The following is a 16,802-nucleotide window of genomic DNA, read 5'->3' as shown; positions in this document are numbered from 1 at the left end:
TGGACGCCATACACTGAGTGATACCGTTATTACCCAGTCAGTGGATCAATGTGCACTAGACTCCATACACTGTTAACAACGGCGTCAAACCCAACTAACTCACTTACTTTGTGTCGCCAAATTTGACATGGCTGAAGTATTGCTGAAATATTTGATATATACACAACTCACTGATTGAGTATAACACCTATATGAGGGGCGGTCGGGTAGCCAAGTGGTTAAAGTGCTCGCTCATCACGCCGAAGACCGGGTTCGATTCCCGACATGGGTTCAATTTTTGAAGCCCATTTCCGGTGTCCCCCGCCGTATTATTGCTGGAATATTGCCAAAAGCGGCGTGAAAACATACTCACTCACTAACACCTATATGTAACTATGGCAACCACTTTGTAAAAGGGGATACCAAATACTAAAAATCAACAAAAGAAACGTTTATTTTCTTTCGACACGATGGCACGCCTGACACAGTGTTTGATGTACATTGTCTCATCCTTGCACAACTGAAACAGAAAGTCGTGAATCTTATTACTGCGTTCAACTGGTTACTTTCAAACATATGTGATACACATAAAGAAGCCACGCGGTTGTTTGGAATTTTCGGAAAAAAACTTCCCACGCTCCATCTACTGGACAGGAAAGCGGTCTCCGTACAAACGCTCTTTCCACTACACCACGGAGGCGGTCTCCGTACAAACGCTATTTCCACTACACCATGGAGGCGGTCTCCGTACAGCCGCTCTATCCACTACACCACGGAGGCGGCCTCCGTACAGACGCTCTATCAACTAAACCATGGAGGCGGTCTCCGTACAGACGCTCTAACCACAACACCATGGAGGCGGTCTCCGTACAGACGCTCTATCCACTACACCACGGAGGCGGTCTCCGTACAGACGCTCTATCCACTGGACCACGGAGGCGGTCTCCGTACAGACGCTCTATCCACGAGACCAGGGAGGCGGTCTCCGTACAGCCGCTCTATCCACTGGACCACGGAGGCGGCCTCCGTACAGACGCTCTATCCACTACAACACGGAGGCAGTCTCCGTACAGACGCTCTAACCACTACACCACGGAGGCGGTCTCCGTACAGACGCTCTATCCACTGGACCAGGGAGGTCTCCGTACAGACGCTCTATCCACTGGACCAGGGAGGCGGTCTCCGTACAGACGCTATATCCACTGGACCAGGGAGGCGGTCTCCGTACAGACGCTCTATCCACTGGACCACGGAGGCGGTCTACAACACGGAGGCGGTCTCCGTACAGACGCTCTAACCACTACACCACGGAGGCGGTCTCCGTACAGACGCTCTATCCACTGGACCAGGGAGGTCTCCGTACAGACGCTCTATCCACTGGACCAGGGAGGCGGTCTCCGTACAGACTCTCTATCCACTGGACCACAGGGGCGGTCTCCGTACAGACTCTCTATCCACTGGACCACAGGGGCGGTCTCCGTACAGACTCTCTATCCACTGGACCAGGGAGGCGGTCTCCGTAAAGACGCTCTATCCACTGGACCACCAAAGCGATCTCCGTATTAAAGAATCTTAAATCTATACAAACCTGCTGTAACTGTCTGTATGTTGACGGTATTTGCCGCAGAGGAAGCGCCGTCTCCTGCCAAAAAAAAATACGATGATAAGTGTGCATTATTCAGTAGTGAGTGAGTCGAGTTTAATTGCGGTTGAAACCGTGTTTCAGTTATACCACTGTCATCTTTTGGTAGTGAGCGAGTGAGTGAGTATGGCTTTACGCCGCTTTCAACAATATTCCAGCAATATCAAGGCGGGGGACACCAGAAATGGGCTTCAAACATTGTACCCATATCGGGAATCGAACCCGCGTCCTTGGCGTGACGAGCGAACGCTTTAACCACGAGGCCACCCTACCATCCCTTATGTGTAAGAAGAAAGGAAAGTGAAAAGATACAGGGAATTGATTCAGGTCTTAAACATTTGCCCCAAGGACTGGCGTGGCCCTAGTCTGTCTCACAATCCTTGACCCAGCCATTTTGCCCTCCGCCCAGCCCTTTCAGTTATGTAAAAGCCATAAATGAAGCATGCCTATATTTTCAATTAAATAGAATGATTTATCATAAATGAAGCAAGTCTAGGTTTTCAATTTAAATGTTTCTATTGTTGTATTTGTTTCTATCAATATTATATATTTTCAGAGACGAGTCTAGTGTTGTTCAGTAGGGTCAGTGGTCGGTTTGGGGTTTGAAAAACATTTCAGACATATCAAGGCACGTCAGCTCAATGTAGGAGGAAAGCCCAAAGTGATCCAACCCATTGACGTTTACCACTTTGGTGAAACCCACGAGCACGAGTATAGTGCTGAACTTAGGAACATAATCGGACGAACCGGGATTCGTTCAAACTGTAGGTTTCTTGCGTGACCCCCCCCCCCCCCCCCCCCCCCCCCCCCCCCCTCAAAGCAAATTGCACCGCATTTGACGGCCTGGTCACCCGGGTCCATAGGATGAGGAATTTGTAGATATACACGTAGTTTCATCCTCATTCTTTGAGGCGAAAGCATGTTCTTGGGCTAAAATTGGCAGATAAACAGATAGTGATATTCACCTCAAATTCTTCAAGGGCTGACATAGAAATGTTGGAAGGTAATTAACCCATGGCCATACTCTGGTCAATTACCAACAAACAGGACATTAGGCCTAACTCACTCACTAACTTCAATACGTACCACACAGTCCACAGAAGCTCCTGCACACTGTGTGAGCCAGAGGGTTGGAGCAGATGCCGTTCAATGTGTCACAGCTCATTCCTTGCAGCGTGTCAACACACGCCCCCGACGTTCCTTGTGTCATGTCTGCCGTCGCCATGGCGCCATCTGTCATCTGAGTTGCCGATGGATCTGCCGTCGGGACATCCCCATTGAGGACTTGGTTCACGAGATCCAGAAGAACTGTCTCTGGGTGGAGAAAGATTACAATATATATGGTCTTTGTATACCTTTGCAATCACACCATTTGCAAAAGACTCGTGTTAGTTCAGAACTAGATCTGGTATTCAATTTTACACAATTACTGTTAATATTCATTCGCTTATTCTGAACAATTATCAAACACAACCAAAATACATGAGTTGTTTGTGTTCTTGAGTGCGTGCGAATAAATGCGGGTGTTTGCGAATGCGAGAATGTTTGTGAGTGTGTCTGTCCATGTGTGTGTTACTGTGTCTGGTGTGACTGTGTGTGACTGTTTGTGTGTGTGTGTGACTGTGTTTGGTGTGACTGTGTGTGACTGTGTGTGACTGTTTGAGTGTGGGAATGTGACTATCGTTACATCAGTTCCCATAACAGCATACTCACCGCATATATTACACGTGTCCGGACAGGTGAACTTGGCCAGTTGGTTATTGCAAATGTCTTTCGTTACTTTGAATATCTCACATTCGTTGTTGATAAGATGGTCTTCACATAAAGCTTTGCCATGAAATTGTGACTCCAAGAGATCACACAGACCACATGTCTGGGGGCACACTTGGACACCCAAGTCATTCTGGAAGGGACAAACAGACAAACAATACATTCAGTAACAGACTTACGACCCATAATACATTAATATAGCAGTAAAAATCACGCATGCTGGAGTAAAGTTTATAACAATTTCATTAATGGAAAAATATATTTAGGTGTTTCTAAATGTGTAGGCGTTTGCTAAGAACATGCCCACATTATGAAGGAAAAGATTAACAATCCGTCATTTGTTTGCATAGGTTGCGTGAATTTCGAGATGTAGATTCAGTGCAATCTTATTAAAATCAGATCTAAGTTCTCGCTGCAGCTAAACAAAGATCTGAGGACATCCCATCACGTTTCACGTCAGATTGACCTTTCGCAAACTTTGACCGACCACTGAAATGACTAACAAGAAGTCGACATCAGCCAATTAGAAAGCTGCTTTCTCGAGCTTTACGACACTCGTTTCAACCTGGCGACTTCCATTTCAGACTACGCTTGAAAAATACAGTTCAATTAAAATTCGATTAAAATTTTGAAAACTGAACAAACAAACATTCCGGAATGTCTAATATATGGTTGAGATTGTATGGCAGTGCTTCCCACGTACTGTGCAACGCCTCCTCCGTTCAAATGTTTATCCCATGGAAGCGAGAGATAGACGATGATTTTGAAGGAATAAGTCGTAAGGGCCGTAACTGTCGTTCGGAATACCCCGTATTAACGTTTTCGAGGTTGCATGATTAGAAAAGACATCCCGACTCTCACTTTCATGATCTGGTAAGCGACGCTTTGATTGGTCGGATGAAAGGTCGTTCTGACGTGAATCGTAATGGGATGTCCTCAGATCTTTGTTTAGCGATAGCGAGACCTAAAATCTGATTATAATGAGATTGAGATTGAGTAAAATATGGCGGAGGGTACTTGTTGTTTACTATACTATTGAAGGCCTCTATGCTTCTATATTCCCAATATCTCTTATTGCTGGACTATCCTGGTTTGCTGAGGATATATTCTACCCTGGGGTCAACCCGGCACCTGGGGAGATCATGACCATGATCCGACTCTGAGGGACAACACACACCCTAACCTGTGCGTTCTGTTCGTTTGTATAAATGTCATGGTAAGATATTGACAGAACCTTGAACACTCATTAACTTACATAATAGGAAGGTACTAAGCCGTGTCTATGCATGTATACTAATTGTAAAAGCACATGCCCTATCAAAGAAAATCTTACAACGAATGTATTACCTTGCAAACACTCGGCGCCAGGAGAGGGCAACCGTTGTCCATGATTTGATCAACACATTGTCCGTAGAGAAGAGGGTTTGGTGCTGGAGATGACCCTGGCATGGGAGACCCTGACTGTCCAGTGCTTCCTGCTGCCATCGTTGTCCCCATGTTATCTAGTAGACACGATAGAAGCACACACATACTTTCAATAGGAGTAAGTGACTCTGTGACTGACTTTGGTTTAACACCGTCTACAGGTTTTCACTGATACCACGGCGCCCGAAGTGATGAAATTCTCAGGCGGTTACCCGTTGGTGAAGCACACGAGCACCATGAGTGAGAGTGAGAGTGAACCATGATTTCAACCCACGGTCACAGGTTTCTGGTACGCTTGGGGACGCACCTCTGCACAGCGACATAGGGCACCTTAGACAACAGGGCCACCGTGCTTCAACTCCCAGCCTGAAGGACATGAGTGGGCACGAGTGGACGGGTCGCTGTGTAGAGTAACGTCCCTTAACTGAGCCAGGATCAGATAATCGTGGGTTCGAATAGCACATTGGTCCTGATTCTTTTGAAAGCAATACTATGTTTCCCAAAATGCTGGAAGAAAATGGTACTTGAGTCTTGGCAGGGCTGAACCACAGTTGTTCTGGACAAATGTCAGGTGTATTTAGGGGATTAATGTTATGTGATTTCAGAGTTGCAGTTTTAAAAGCTACAATTTCCGGGCGTCGTATTCTCAATTACACCCGCACAACACATAATGTAATGGTCATTATGACTCAGTATTGGTTTCGGAGGAAATGGGACTGCGTCGTTAACTTTTGAAATTGAACCTGCATATGTGCAATGTTCTCTCTCTCTCTCTCTCTCTCTCTCTCTCTCTCTCTCTCTCTCTCTCTCTCTCTCTCTCTCTCTCTCTCTCTCTCCATGTCTCTCTGTTCCTTAATAACACCCCCAATCAAGAATTTTTATGGACATTTTAGCATTTTACCTGAGGGTGGTCACAATCATGGATTCTCTCAAACATGAACAACGCGTTGTTCAATAAGTTCTTTACATGCTCCGGGTCACAAGTCGAGAATAACACAGGCCGCCATGTGAATGTGGATTCAAACAGTTAAATCATCCACCCCACAGCCCAGACTTAGCCCCCAGTGACTATATCCTGTTCCGGCAAATGAAATCTGCCCTACGTGGAAGACGCTTTCAGGATGACGAGGACATAAATGCTGCCCCAGAGGGCCAATCTGCGGATTTCTATAAAAGTGGTATTATAAGCCTGAAGGACAAATGGAATAAGTGTATTAAGGTGAATGGAGATTATATTAAAAAATAAAATTGCAAAAGATATTCTGCGACTTGGTCTTTTATTGAAGTAATGTTGCAAAACTTACTGAACGCACCTCGTAATCAGTTTCCTTTCCCTTCCAACGCATTGCAACCATGCAGATTGCAGCACATCTTGCATTCATTTCCCTTTCCCCTTACAATAAAGGATATTGATGTATAGTATAATAAACACATGTAGACTACGGAATACTCACCAGTGGAGGTGTTAAAGAAAGGAGCCACGCCACAGTTGCTGTCCAAACAACAGTATGTACACTTGTGATGTCCTTGAACCAAGGAAAGGTCACCCTCGCTGCATACCGCAGTGTTTTCATCATAGGAAGTGGCCAAGCATCTCTGAAGAAGTGGGATAAAGTAGTTTGTTGTCATAGATATTTTACCCGTGTCTAACACTGGAAGAACAGAACAGCTTAACTTTGTTGTAAATCCAGAAATTATTGTTCATGATATATAATGGACGTAAACGCATGGACACTTTATAAATGAATTAACTTGGCTTTTGGGCTTCAAAATGAATGCACAGGTGTATGTACATGTGTGTATATTTCCGAATTGACTTCAACACCTTTTGTGTTTATGGGTGTATGCACGTGCAAGTCGGTGTGCATACACACGTAGTGAATTTACCCAAAGTGTGGACACCATTTTGAACGTTTGTACCTGCATGAGCGCAAAAAACATTCTTGAGCCAATTCTTGTAAAATAAATATGTCAACAATGATAAGTTCACAGACTGCTTATTTTATCATTAACACACGAAAAACTGAAGCAACAGTACGAAATCCGTGACATCGTCCAGTGTAATATTGCAACACAAGCCCCGCCCACTTACTATCAGCAAATCAGAAAACAGTATTCCATTTGTGGGCGTGGCCTGTCGGTTACGATTGATACGGATGTACAGCTGCTTATATAAACTCATTAAACAGCATCTGCATCCAGGTCTCCCGAGACAGAAGTACTCAGCTGGAAGATCGATCGACCGGTAAAGCCTATGTTCCAGACAATATTATGGTCATGACAATTATTTTTTATTAGCGAAATATTTATATTTTTTACGTTTAACTTTAGATCGTTTGAGAAATTACCCGTTCCAGATATTTGGATTGCTCTGAAAGGGTGGATTTGCTGAGGCAGTGTGACAGACCAAGCAAGTTTATGCTTTGAATTATCAACCAACACTGTGACCTTGGAAATGTGGAGACAATAACGTTTTTTACAACGTTTTGACGTGGATTAAACTGTAGAGAGTCCCTTTAAGATACCATTGCTTATGCTGTTCTACTTACCCGCAGATCTATGTCTCTTGTGCAATGACCTCTCAGCTCCCCATGTTCGGCTTCAAGTTGACAAAACTGTCCAAAAGATAGAAATAGTGAACATAATGAACGCCGTCAATGGACATAGACCTTTTTAACAATTTGATTCACGGTATTATGTTCTCTGTAGACGTACGAACGTAGCGTACGCAACACGGGATGCCCGGAATAACGGTGTCCTGATTTCTGTTGTCTCTGATAATGGTAACTGACAATGTTATTTCGAGTTTCTGTGGATTTATGATGAAAAATGACTTTCCTAACCATTACGATTGCAGTTGATTGATAGCAGATACAGCTAATGGTTGAATGATATCTTGATATCCTTCAGCGTTAACAAACAAGCTACGATTCGTTGGGGGTTATCTATTTTGAGTGAAGATTGGTCCCGATCTTTTGGCATTCTTTTCATGAGAGACAATCTGACTTTCTGTGCTTTAAGTTAGTGAGTTTGATTCACTGTCCCGATTACATTATATCAGTTATTTCACAGACTTATCAGCTTGATGTGGGAAGAAAGCTCCAAGTGAAGTACAAGTCTAGTCTTAGACGATTTCTATTGTGGTGAACGCACCGAGCATGGTAGAGTACTGACAAACCAAGAAATTATTATTAAATGATTATTGCGAATCTGACATTCGTACCCCTATAGCCGAGTTACAAAAATAGCAAGAAATTTCGTCATTTATGGAAAATACATTGAAGTCAGCCTCTTGTTCTGATAACTTTAACATATAGCAGAATGACGTCAATTTGCTTCAACTGAATAATCAGCTTTGAGATTCGCTGAGGAAACATGTGCAAATATCGGGAAATTATATTAAACTCGATCGGTCAACCGCTAAGACTAATATTAACGGTGTTACGCACCTCGCCGGAACTGCACATATGAGCGTTAACTAAACATGTGTCGACGTTGTCAGGGCGACAGTGACCGGGGCAACTCATCAGGGCAGTCGCTGAAACATAAGACACTTTATTGATATACAGTTTTAAAAAGGAGTTGATTATAAGCGATCCACACACATTCTTTCATTAGGGGCAGATAATCCGAGCTTCGACGGGATGAATACCGTCGGATTAACGCTTCTTTGAACAGAAATTCAGCTGTTATCACGGCGAGGAAGGAAATTCCGAAGTGATACAGGTCTGTGACGGTTACCACTTCGGTGAAACCCATGAGTACGGGTACGGTTCTGACAAACCAATAAACTGGGATTAAAACAAACGTGATCCTGATGCGTCTACGGCCGGACGCAACTCTGTATAACGAACTGTGGCGTTGGGCCACCAATGCTTCCTTAACCTCTGATGACGCTTTGTACACAGTGAAGCAGAATTGACTGATGCAGGATTTGTTTGTGGTTGTAAACTGATCAAGTTTACATATTCCGTCGTATTATAACAAGTGTGCAATGAGAGAATACCCCCTGAGCTACTAGGAAAACGGAGACGTCGTTGTTGATGCCGTAATGGTGTGGTTACGTCATAGCACTTTACCTGACAAACCGGCATAAAGACTCGCTAAAATATGCAAGAATTCTGTGATAATAATTGAAAAAGCAAAACAACAACAACAATAATAAAAATAATAATAATAATAATAATGCCGACGACGACGACGACGATGATGATGATGATGATGATGATGATGATGATGATGATGATGATGATGATGATGATAATGATGATGAAAACAAGGCATTCTACAGTTTTCTTAAACGAGCCAAGAATGTGGGACATAATCTTCATGTCAGTGTTGATTTTGTTGATGGTTCTGTACTCCTGGACGGTGCTGAAATGAGTGTGTTGATTACAACTCTGCACAGTTCTTCGCTTGGATGAAGTCGGTGGCCTGGAAAGTGAAACAGAAGGCTTTCTGTTTGCTGCTCAAGACCAGCCACTTCCCACTAATGTGGATTATGCAATTTAATGAGACTGTCCAACACATTGTCAGTGGATGCCCAGCTTTGGCACAAACACAATATCTTAAACGACATGATGGTGTAGCTCGATCATTTTATTACCGTCTTCGCCATGCTTGTGGTTTTGACACAGAGGTCCACCCATGGTACGACCCGGATTATGTAGAGGGCGTCATGTAAAATGATAAATTCTTTGGACTAGGCCCATATACAGCCTTAGACGTATCCAGGCCAACAAACCTGATCTTGTCATTTTCTATAAATCCAATGAAATCATTTATACCATTGAATTTTCTGTCCCCTTTGACACAAATGTGATTGACAAGATTGAGGAAAACATGGCAAATATGCGGACTTCGCTTTCGAAATGTCACGCTTGCATCCCAAGTACCAAGTAGTCCGACTCCCTATTGTTCTCGGTGCCTTAGGTTTTGTACCTCCCAATCTGTTGACTGACATTGGGTTTGCTTCCAGGATTACAGCCCGTCTGACAATTTGGGTAATGCAGAAGGCTGCATTGTTGGGGAGTCTTCACATTCTCCGAAAAGTTCTGGGTGTGTTTGACCAGGCAGCGCTTCCTGGGAGAAGTCCCATTCGCTGTCTGGGCTGTGTGTAGAGGGGGCAAGGGCCCTGAGCTGATGATGAGCCTAACCAGCCTGACTGTGCCAGGATCACCCAAACCCTCTTTGCTGTATTTTATATTTAAATCTGTAATAATAATAATAATCATCATCATCATCATCATCATCATTTTGCTTTTATAAGTTTTGTTTTGTTGTTATTTATTCCATTATTGATGTTGTTATAACCAATATGTCTGTCACCTTACAAACAACAAAATGAGCCGGATCTCACTTGGTGTTGACGCAAGCGGAAGTCCCTGCATCGCCGCCACCTGTTCCGACACGCATGCGTCGTCAGCGCAACAAATCTCACATCCGTGATTGGTTTGTGATCCTCCAATCCCACAGTGAACATTCGCCTTATCAATATCGTGTTGACATTCCTAATGGAAGTGAAACATTTGATCAGAATGAGATTATTATGAAACTGAAACTCCGGTTATAACGAAGCTGGATGTAATGATACATCGGTTATAACGAAGACGTTCTTGTCAATGGCAAACTGTGGTCACGTTCGGATATAGAGAACTTAATTTATAAATAATTTTCAGCTGATTTGGCATACAGAACTTCTGTCCATAAATGTCATTACATGTATTTCATCATCATCATCATCAGATCCAAACATTATCATCAATGTATGACGTTTGTTATACAAATCAAGTATGAAATACAATTTTAAATAATTTGCTTGAACCTTTGTCTGCATTCAGACCTTTTGGTTTAAAAGGCCCCTGTTCTTAATAGACGTGATTGAACTAAAGTCAAAGGCTCCTTCGACACGTTTAGAGTAGGTCTTCAGCAACCCATGCTTGCCGTAAAAGGCAACTGTGCTTGTCGTTAGAGGCGACTGACGGGATCGGTTGGTCAGGCTCACTGACTTGGTTGATGCATGTCATCGATCCCAATTGTAGGGGTCGATGCTCATGATATCAATCACTGGATTATCTGGTCAAGACTTAACTTATATTGATGGGCGGATGCGTGGAGAATCTCTGTTCACTTAAAATGATCAGTGACGTGAGTCAATAAATGAGGTCAAGCATCCTATCTGTCGCGACCTCGGTTGTCCCTCGTAGGAACGTATGTTTGTGCAATACGGATCACAACAAATATCACATCGATCGCGATCGTTTGTTTTAACAAGTGGTATTCTAAGACCATATATGAGGCGGTCGGGTAGCCTAGTTGTTAACGCGTTCGCTCGTCATGCCGAAGACCGGGGTTCGATTCCGGACATGGGTACAATGTGTGAAACCCATTTCTGGTGTCCCCCGCCGTGATATTGCTGGAATATTGCTAAAAGCGGCGTAAAACCATACTCACTCACTCTAAGACTATATTACGGTAAGTCACGTGTACGAGTATCAGCATTCGCACGTGACAGAGTGACGTAAAGAAGCTTCTACTCAAGCAAAAGGACTTTGTCGTATGTGCATTGACAAACAAATAGTTGTGCAATCCCATACACAGGAGTTATTTTTTTTGACATAGAAACGCGGTAGAGGTAGCAGTAACATGGAAATGACGTGAAATGGGGTTCAAGGTCGCGTCAAAGATCATTGAACCCTGTAGCGACGTGCATGCACGTTGTGTGTGTTTGTTATGTGTGTGCGTGTGTTCGTGCGTGTGTGTGGCTGTGTCTGCATCTGCATGTACTAGTCCGGACTATTACCGATTTTATAGTGCTAGCGCACTGAGATACCATGTCGCTGTTTAACTGTATAAGCCCCTTAATGCCGAGCACCAGGCAGGGTAACAACAGGTACCATCTTTTCGCATGAGGCGGTCGGGGCTCTGCGGGCGGACGCTCTACCACTAGACCACGAGGGCAGTCTTTGAACTTATGAAAATAGTTAACATCTTACGTGTGCCTTCGCGCACCTGACGACGGTCTCAGTACCTCCATACAGTATCTCGCACACCTGTAAAGAAGGCAACACATTGGTCATATAGTTGGAGATAAAACACAATATTTATATAAAATATGGGTTGTTATTCAGCCTTGGGACCAACAATGTTGACAGGTCCTTACAGTGTTGGCACTACCCCTAGTGTACAGTACATACACCATGTGCACTTAAAAAAAACCACTCGTCCGATGGTACATGACCAGATGGTGGAAACACGAATATGTACATACACCCAAAACACAAGTGTCAAAAGTTGTGGTGTCACCCTGGGCAAGTGACTTAGTTCAAATGTGCCTCTGTTCTGCAGGGAATGGGTACCCGATATGTGACGTGGATGTAAAAACCTTTAGCGCCCTTGGGCAGCTTGGGTTGTATACTCCCCAGGGAGTTGAGAATGATAACTGGAATGTAAACGGATCCACTGATCGGGGATGAAATAAAACATTTGAACAGATACTAGTACCTGGATACCCGCGGTATATAAAGGTATAGTTTAAAAAATGTATATTTATAAACATGACAGCTTTTGTCAGAACTACTTTCTGTCTCTTATTTTCAAATATCATGTTTATCTCATTCTGTGACCTGACAAAACTGAAATTTACAGCGTTGCAGCAACTGTAGAGGTCACGAGGTCAGGTTACTTAGAAATATATCTGTCGATATGTTATTTTTAAATGTAATATGCGTTAACTGTTAAATTGTCAAAGAGCATCCAACTTGTTCCGATTCGTTAGGAATTATGAGGAATGGTCTCGATCTTTTTTGCATTAATTTATGATGAACAGATACCCTGTGTAAACAGTAACAGTTTTCCAGATAAACAGTAACATTATTCCAGATAAACAGTAACATTATTCCAGATAAACAGTGACAGTATTCCAGATAGACATTAACAGTATTCAGATAAAGAGTATTCCAGTATTCCAGATAAACAATATACCAGTATTCCAGATAAACAGTATTCCAAATAAACAGTATTCCAGATAAACAATGTTCCAGTATTCCAGATAAATAGTACTCCAGTTATATCATGGCGTGTCAGCTTGAAGACGGAGTGAAGCCTCAAGTGATGCAGGTTTCAGATGTTTATTACAAAAGCAAGCGCCATAAATCAAATCGAACTGGGATTTGAAGACACCCTCGTAAGATGCAGGATGACTATGGGCCAAAACTCTGCTTAACAACTTATCAAATGATAGGGTCACGCTTGAGGAATTCATTAGGAGGAATATGCCAAACAGATTTTGGAGGACAAACATATTTAAATGAAAATATACTTGTGATAATAGCTGATAAATGTGAAAAATGAACCAACTGCCCAACTCTGGTATTATTACTGATTCGGACCAAAGCAGGGATGCATAAGACATACCAGCAACATAATTAGGTCTATGGTGTGATACATGTAGGTTAAATATAAATATACTGAACCGCAAAAGAAACGTCACCCCAAGTAACATTGCATGAAAAGTTGTCATTTAAATATCTGGGTAATTTCTGTCAAAGTTTCTAAAATTTAACTTTACCTTGTCCTGAAAAATGAAATTTGATGATAAAAAAACAAAGCAGGTGACTATAAAACAGATCGCCCGAACGCATCTAGGCAACGCCACCCATAAAACAAAACAGATATATAAAAGTTGCATTGATACAATGACACCTCGTTAACTCCTTCAATTTAACATACAGCGATTTACATTGTGTAACTCATGCGATTCCCAAGTTGAAACGCTAAGATAAACCCAGGAAATCGGTTCGTACAGAACTAAATTGTGAAATCCGTAAATAACAACACAACATCAATGGAAATCAACAAACTATATTGCAACAAGCAGGCTTACGTTTACAATCCTGAAAGGCAATACGCTTGTTCAGATATGTGACAGCAGCAATAAATAGCAGACTCTATCACGCACATCAGGACACTCACGATTGTTCTGAATTTCGTGAATGAGATACCAACTCCGTTCTGGAGTCCACGAAACAATGTTAGCACACAGGAGTCCGTATCTAAAAATAGACACCCTCATGCATATTCATGACCATCTCCACACGCGAGCCCGAAGGGCCTTCGGGCTCGCGTGTGGAGATGGTCATGAATATGCATGAGGGTGTCTATTTTTAGATACGGACTCCTGTGGTTGGAAATACAGGCAGAAAAATCGGCGCTTTTAGACAGGTATCTTGCCCGTGTGCAAGTAGAAGTTTTAGAAGGGGGGCCTCGAATCGTCCACGTCTCGCTCTTATACAGCCTTCTTGACACTGTTACTTCGCTAAGCGCCTCGCATGAGGTAGTCTGTCCCGGAAGTGAATCGCGAACTGTAAACAAGCTTCTCTTACTTACATTGGAGATTTTACGTGCGCTTTCCGAATGCAAGCGTATGTCGCACACGGGCCCGCCAGGCCATTTACTGTGTCCGAAAGGGGGGAAAGGACTTGGTGCTGCAACCCAGGAGGGGGGTTTAAGGGTTGCTTATATTGTAATTTTGAAATTTTGAGATTTGGAATAAATGCCAAGAGTGGGTAGGGGGCGAACTAAGGGAGCTGTGTGTGGTGGGTGGTTTGTTTGTTTACGTGATTTGGTTTTATTAGTTTATTTGGGGTTTAGATGCGACTAATTAGTCCTGTTTTAATTAAGTATACGCCTAAGGCTTTGAATTTGTCTAGATTATTTTGTGGTTTTAGGATTGATTCTCGAGTAAGTGCAGCATTTAGATTTAGGGTGGTTTGTAGTGTTGTTCGGTGTGTTACAATGCAAGCTTCTCACAGCGGAGCTCTCTGTATACCGGGAGGGTAACGAAGGTGTCAAGCCCTGGGGCGGAGCATGGAGTGTATAGAAGCTCCTAACAGTGGAGCTCCCTATACAGGAAGGTTGACGAAGGTGTCAAGCCCTGGGTCGGAGAATGGAGTGTAAAGAAGCTCCTCACAGCGGAGCTCTCTATACAGGAAGGTTGACGAAGGTAACAAGCCCTGGGTCGGAGCATTGACTGTAAACAACTGAGGCCAGTCACTCTATTTTACGAGCGCTCAAATTAACAGGTCATATTAGAAATAAACTTACAGTATAAGCTGCCACATAAGAACTGCCACCCTGCTTGTTTTCAACTGCAGATAACTTGATTTAATGGTCGCCAGTAGTGCCGATTACTCACCTCGTCAGGATGGCAAACATGAGGTTTATTAAGACAGTCTGGAAAGTGATCCTTGTGTTCACAGTGATAGCATGAGACCTCGTGACCTGGTGGGCCCGGGCATACAATGCCCTGGAGTAGACCTGAACAATAATTACATGTGTTATAAGGATGTCCGCTTTTCTGTGGGAAAGGGAGGGTAGGCTAACGAGAAGGGAGGGTGAGGAAAGTGAGTGAATGAATATGGTTTTACGCCGCTTTTAGCAAAATTCCAGCAATATCACGGCGGGGGGCACCAGAAATGGGCTTCACACATTGAACCCATGCCGGGAATCGAACCCGGGTCTTCGGCGTGACGAGCGAAAGCTTTAACAACTAGGCTACCCCACCGCCCGAGTGAGTGTGTGAGTGCGTGCGTGCGTGCGTGCGTGCGTGCGTGCGTGCGTGCGTGCGTGAGTGAGTGAGTGAGTGAGTGAGTGAGTGAGTGGCTGAGTGAGTGGTTGAGTGAGTGAGTGCGGGAGTGTTTGAGTGAGTGAGTGGGCGGGTGCGGGGGTGGGTGCGTGGCTGAGTGAGAGAGTGGTTGAGTGAGTGAGTGAGTGAGTGAGTAAGCCCTGGCTATGATTGTTGGTTGCTAGGCACCACATCTCGGGTTCACCAACTTTTAAGACCTGCATCACCTCCATCACCTCGAGCTGTCAACCCACATTAAGTATATAACCGAGATCAAAACAAAAACTCACCCACTCACCCAACCTTTAGGTGAAGATTTTACGATCATGTCTGACATGATTTCAACAAATGTAAAATATTTTCAAAAATACTCACCAACAGTCACGAACACAGTTTGTGGGAAAATCATGTTTTAAAAGCAAGTGTGTATTCCTGAGAGAAACCCCGGGATAAGCATTGTTTTATTTCGTATTTATGCCTTAGTCCGTGAGAAGTTCTCCACATGGATTGCGGTTGTCTAGTCATAATCTATGTCGCCAGGGCTTGTGCATTTCGATCAACCGACACTGACCCCTTGAGCCATCCCCGCTAGACTGGGAACGCCCATTGCGGCTGGAAGCAGGATAACAAAACCACTTTGACCCAAACTGGGTTCCCTTGTGAATCGGACAGCATATGGGCAAAGTAGGAATCGGTGCAAAAAACGAAATTTGAGCTGAAAAGTTCTTATAAATAAGTAAAATATGTCTCACGGGGGAATTTAGTTGCGGGAAGGGCATGGTCAATATAAACATGATTTAACTAGCCTTACGTCCATGTCATGATGCACCAACTGTACTAAACATCTTTTTGTCAGAAGCATATTGTCAATAAAATCTTTATTTCATTACCATTTTTTTCCGGCCTTTGATAAGTTTTCTTAAACGAGGGAACACATGCGAACATAATTCTGGACAAAAAAATCAGAAGTAGTAGTAGTGGTAGTAGTAGTAGTAGTAGAAGTAGTAGTAGTAGTAGTAGTAGTAGTAGTAGTAGTAGAAGTAGTAGTAGTAGTAGTAGTAGTAGTAGTAGTAGTAGTAGCAGTCGTAGTAGAAGGTTTTTTTTTTATTATTTGTTGTTTAACGCCGCACTCAGCAATATTCCAGCTATATGACGGCGGTTTGTAAATAATCGAGTCTGGACCAGGCAATCCAGTGATTAACATCATGAGCATCGATCCACGCAATTGGGATCGATGACATGCTGCAACCAAGTCAGCGAGCCTGACCACCCGATCCCGTTAGTCGCCTTTTACGACAAGCATAGTCGCCTTTTACGGCAAGTATGGGTTGCTGAAGACCTATTCTACCCCGGATCTTCACG

General features: G+C 43.5%; 1 protein-coding gene across 1 annotated transcript; it reads right to left on the bottom strand.

Annotated features, from left to right (window-relative positions):
• Nucleotides 1–415: 415 nt before the first annotated feature.
• On the bottom strand, nucleotides 416–15,941 carry LOC124144662. The gene is made up of 12 exons (XM_046514198.2): nucleotides 15,816–15,941; nucleotides 15,012–15,133; nucleotides 11,812–11,868; nucleotides 10,176–10,326; nucleotides 8,266–8,354; nucleotides 7,366–7,431; nucleotides 6,271–6,412; nucleotides 4,739–4,893; nucleotides 3,335–3,524; nucleotides 2,708–2,935; nucleotides 1,568–1,621; nucleotides 416–499 (listed from the first exon to the last, which is right to left on the bottom strand). Exons 1-12 carry the CDS (start codon nucleotides 15,847–15,849, stop codon nucleotides 486–488), a joined length of 1,302 nt encoding a protein of 433 aa, XP_046370154.2. The 5' UTR covers nucleotides 15,850–15,941; the 3' UTR covers nucleotides 416–485.
• Nucleotides 15,942–16,802: the final 861 nt, after the last annotated feature.

The sequence above is a fragment of the Haliotis rufescens genome, unplaced genomic scaffold, assembly GCF_023055435.1.
Source record: "Haliotis rufescens isolate VD_foot unplaced genomic scaffold, xgHalRufe1.0.p SCAF_8, whole genome shotgun sequence".
Lineage (NCBI taxonomy): Eukaryota > Metazoa > Mollusca > Gastropoda > Lepetellida > Haliotidae > Haliotis > Haliotis rufescens.
This window is presented reverse-complemented; position numbering and strand designations above follow the sequence as displayed.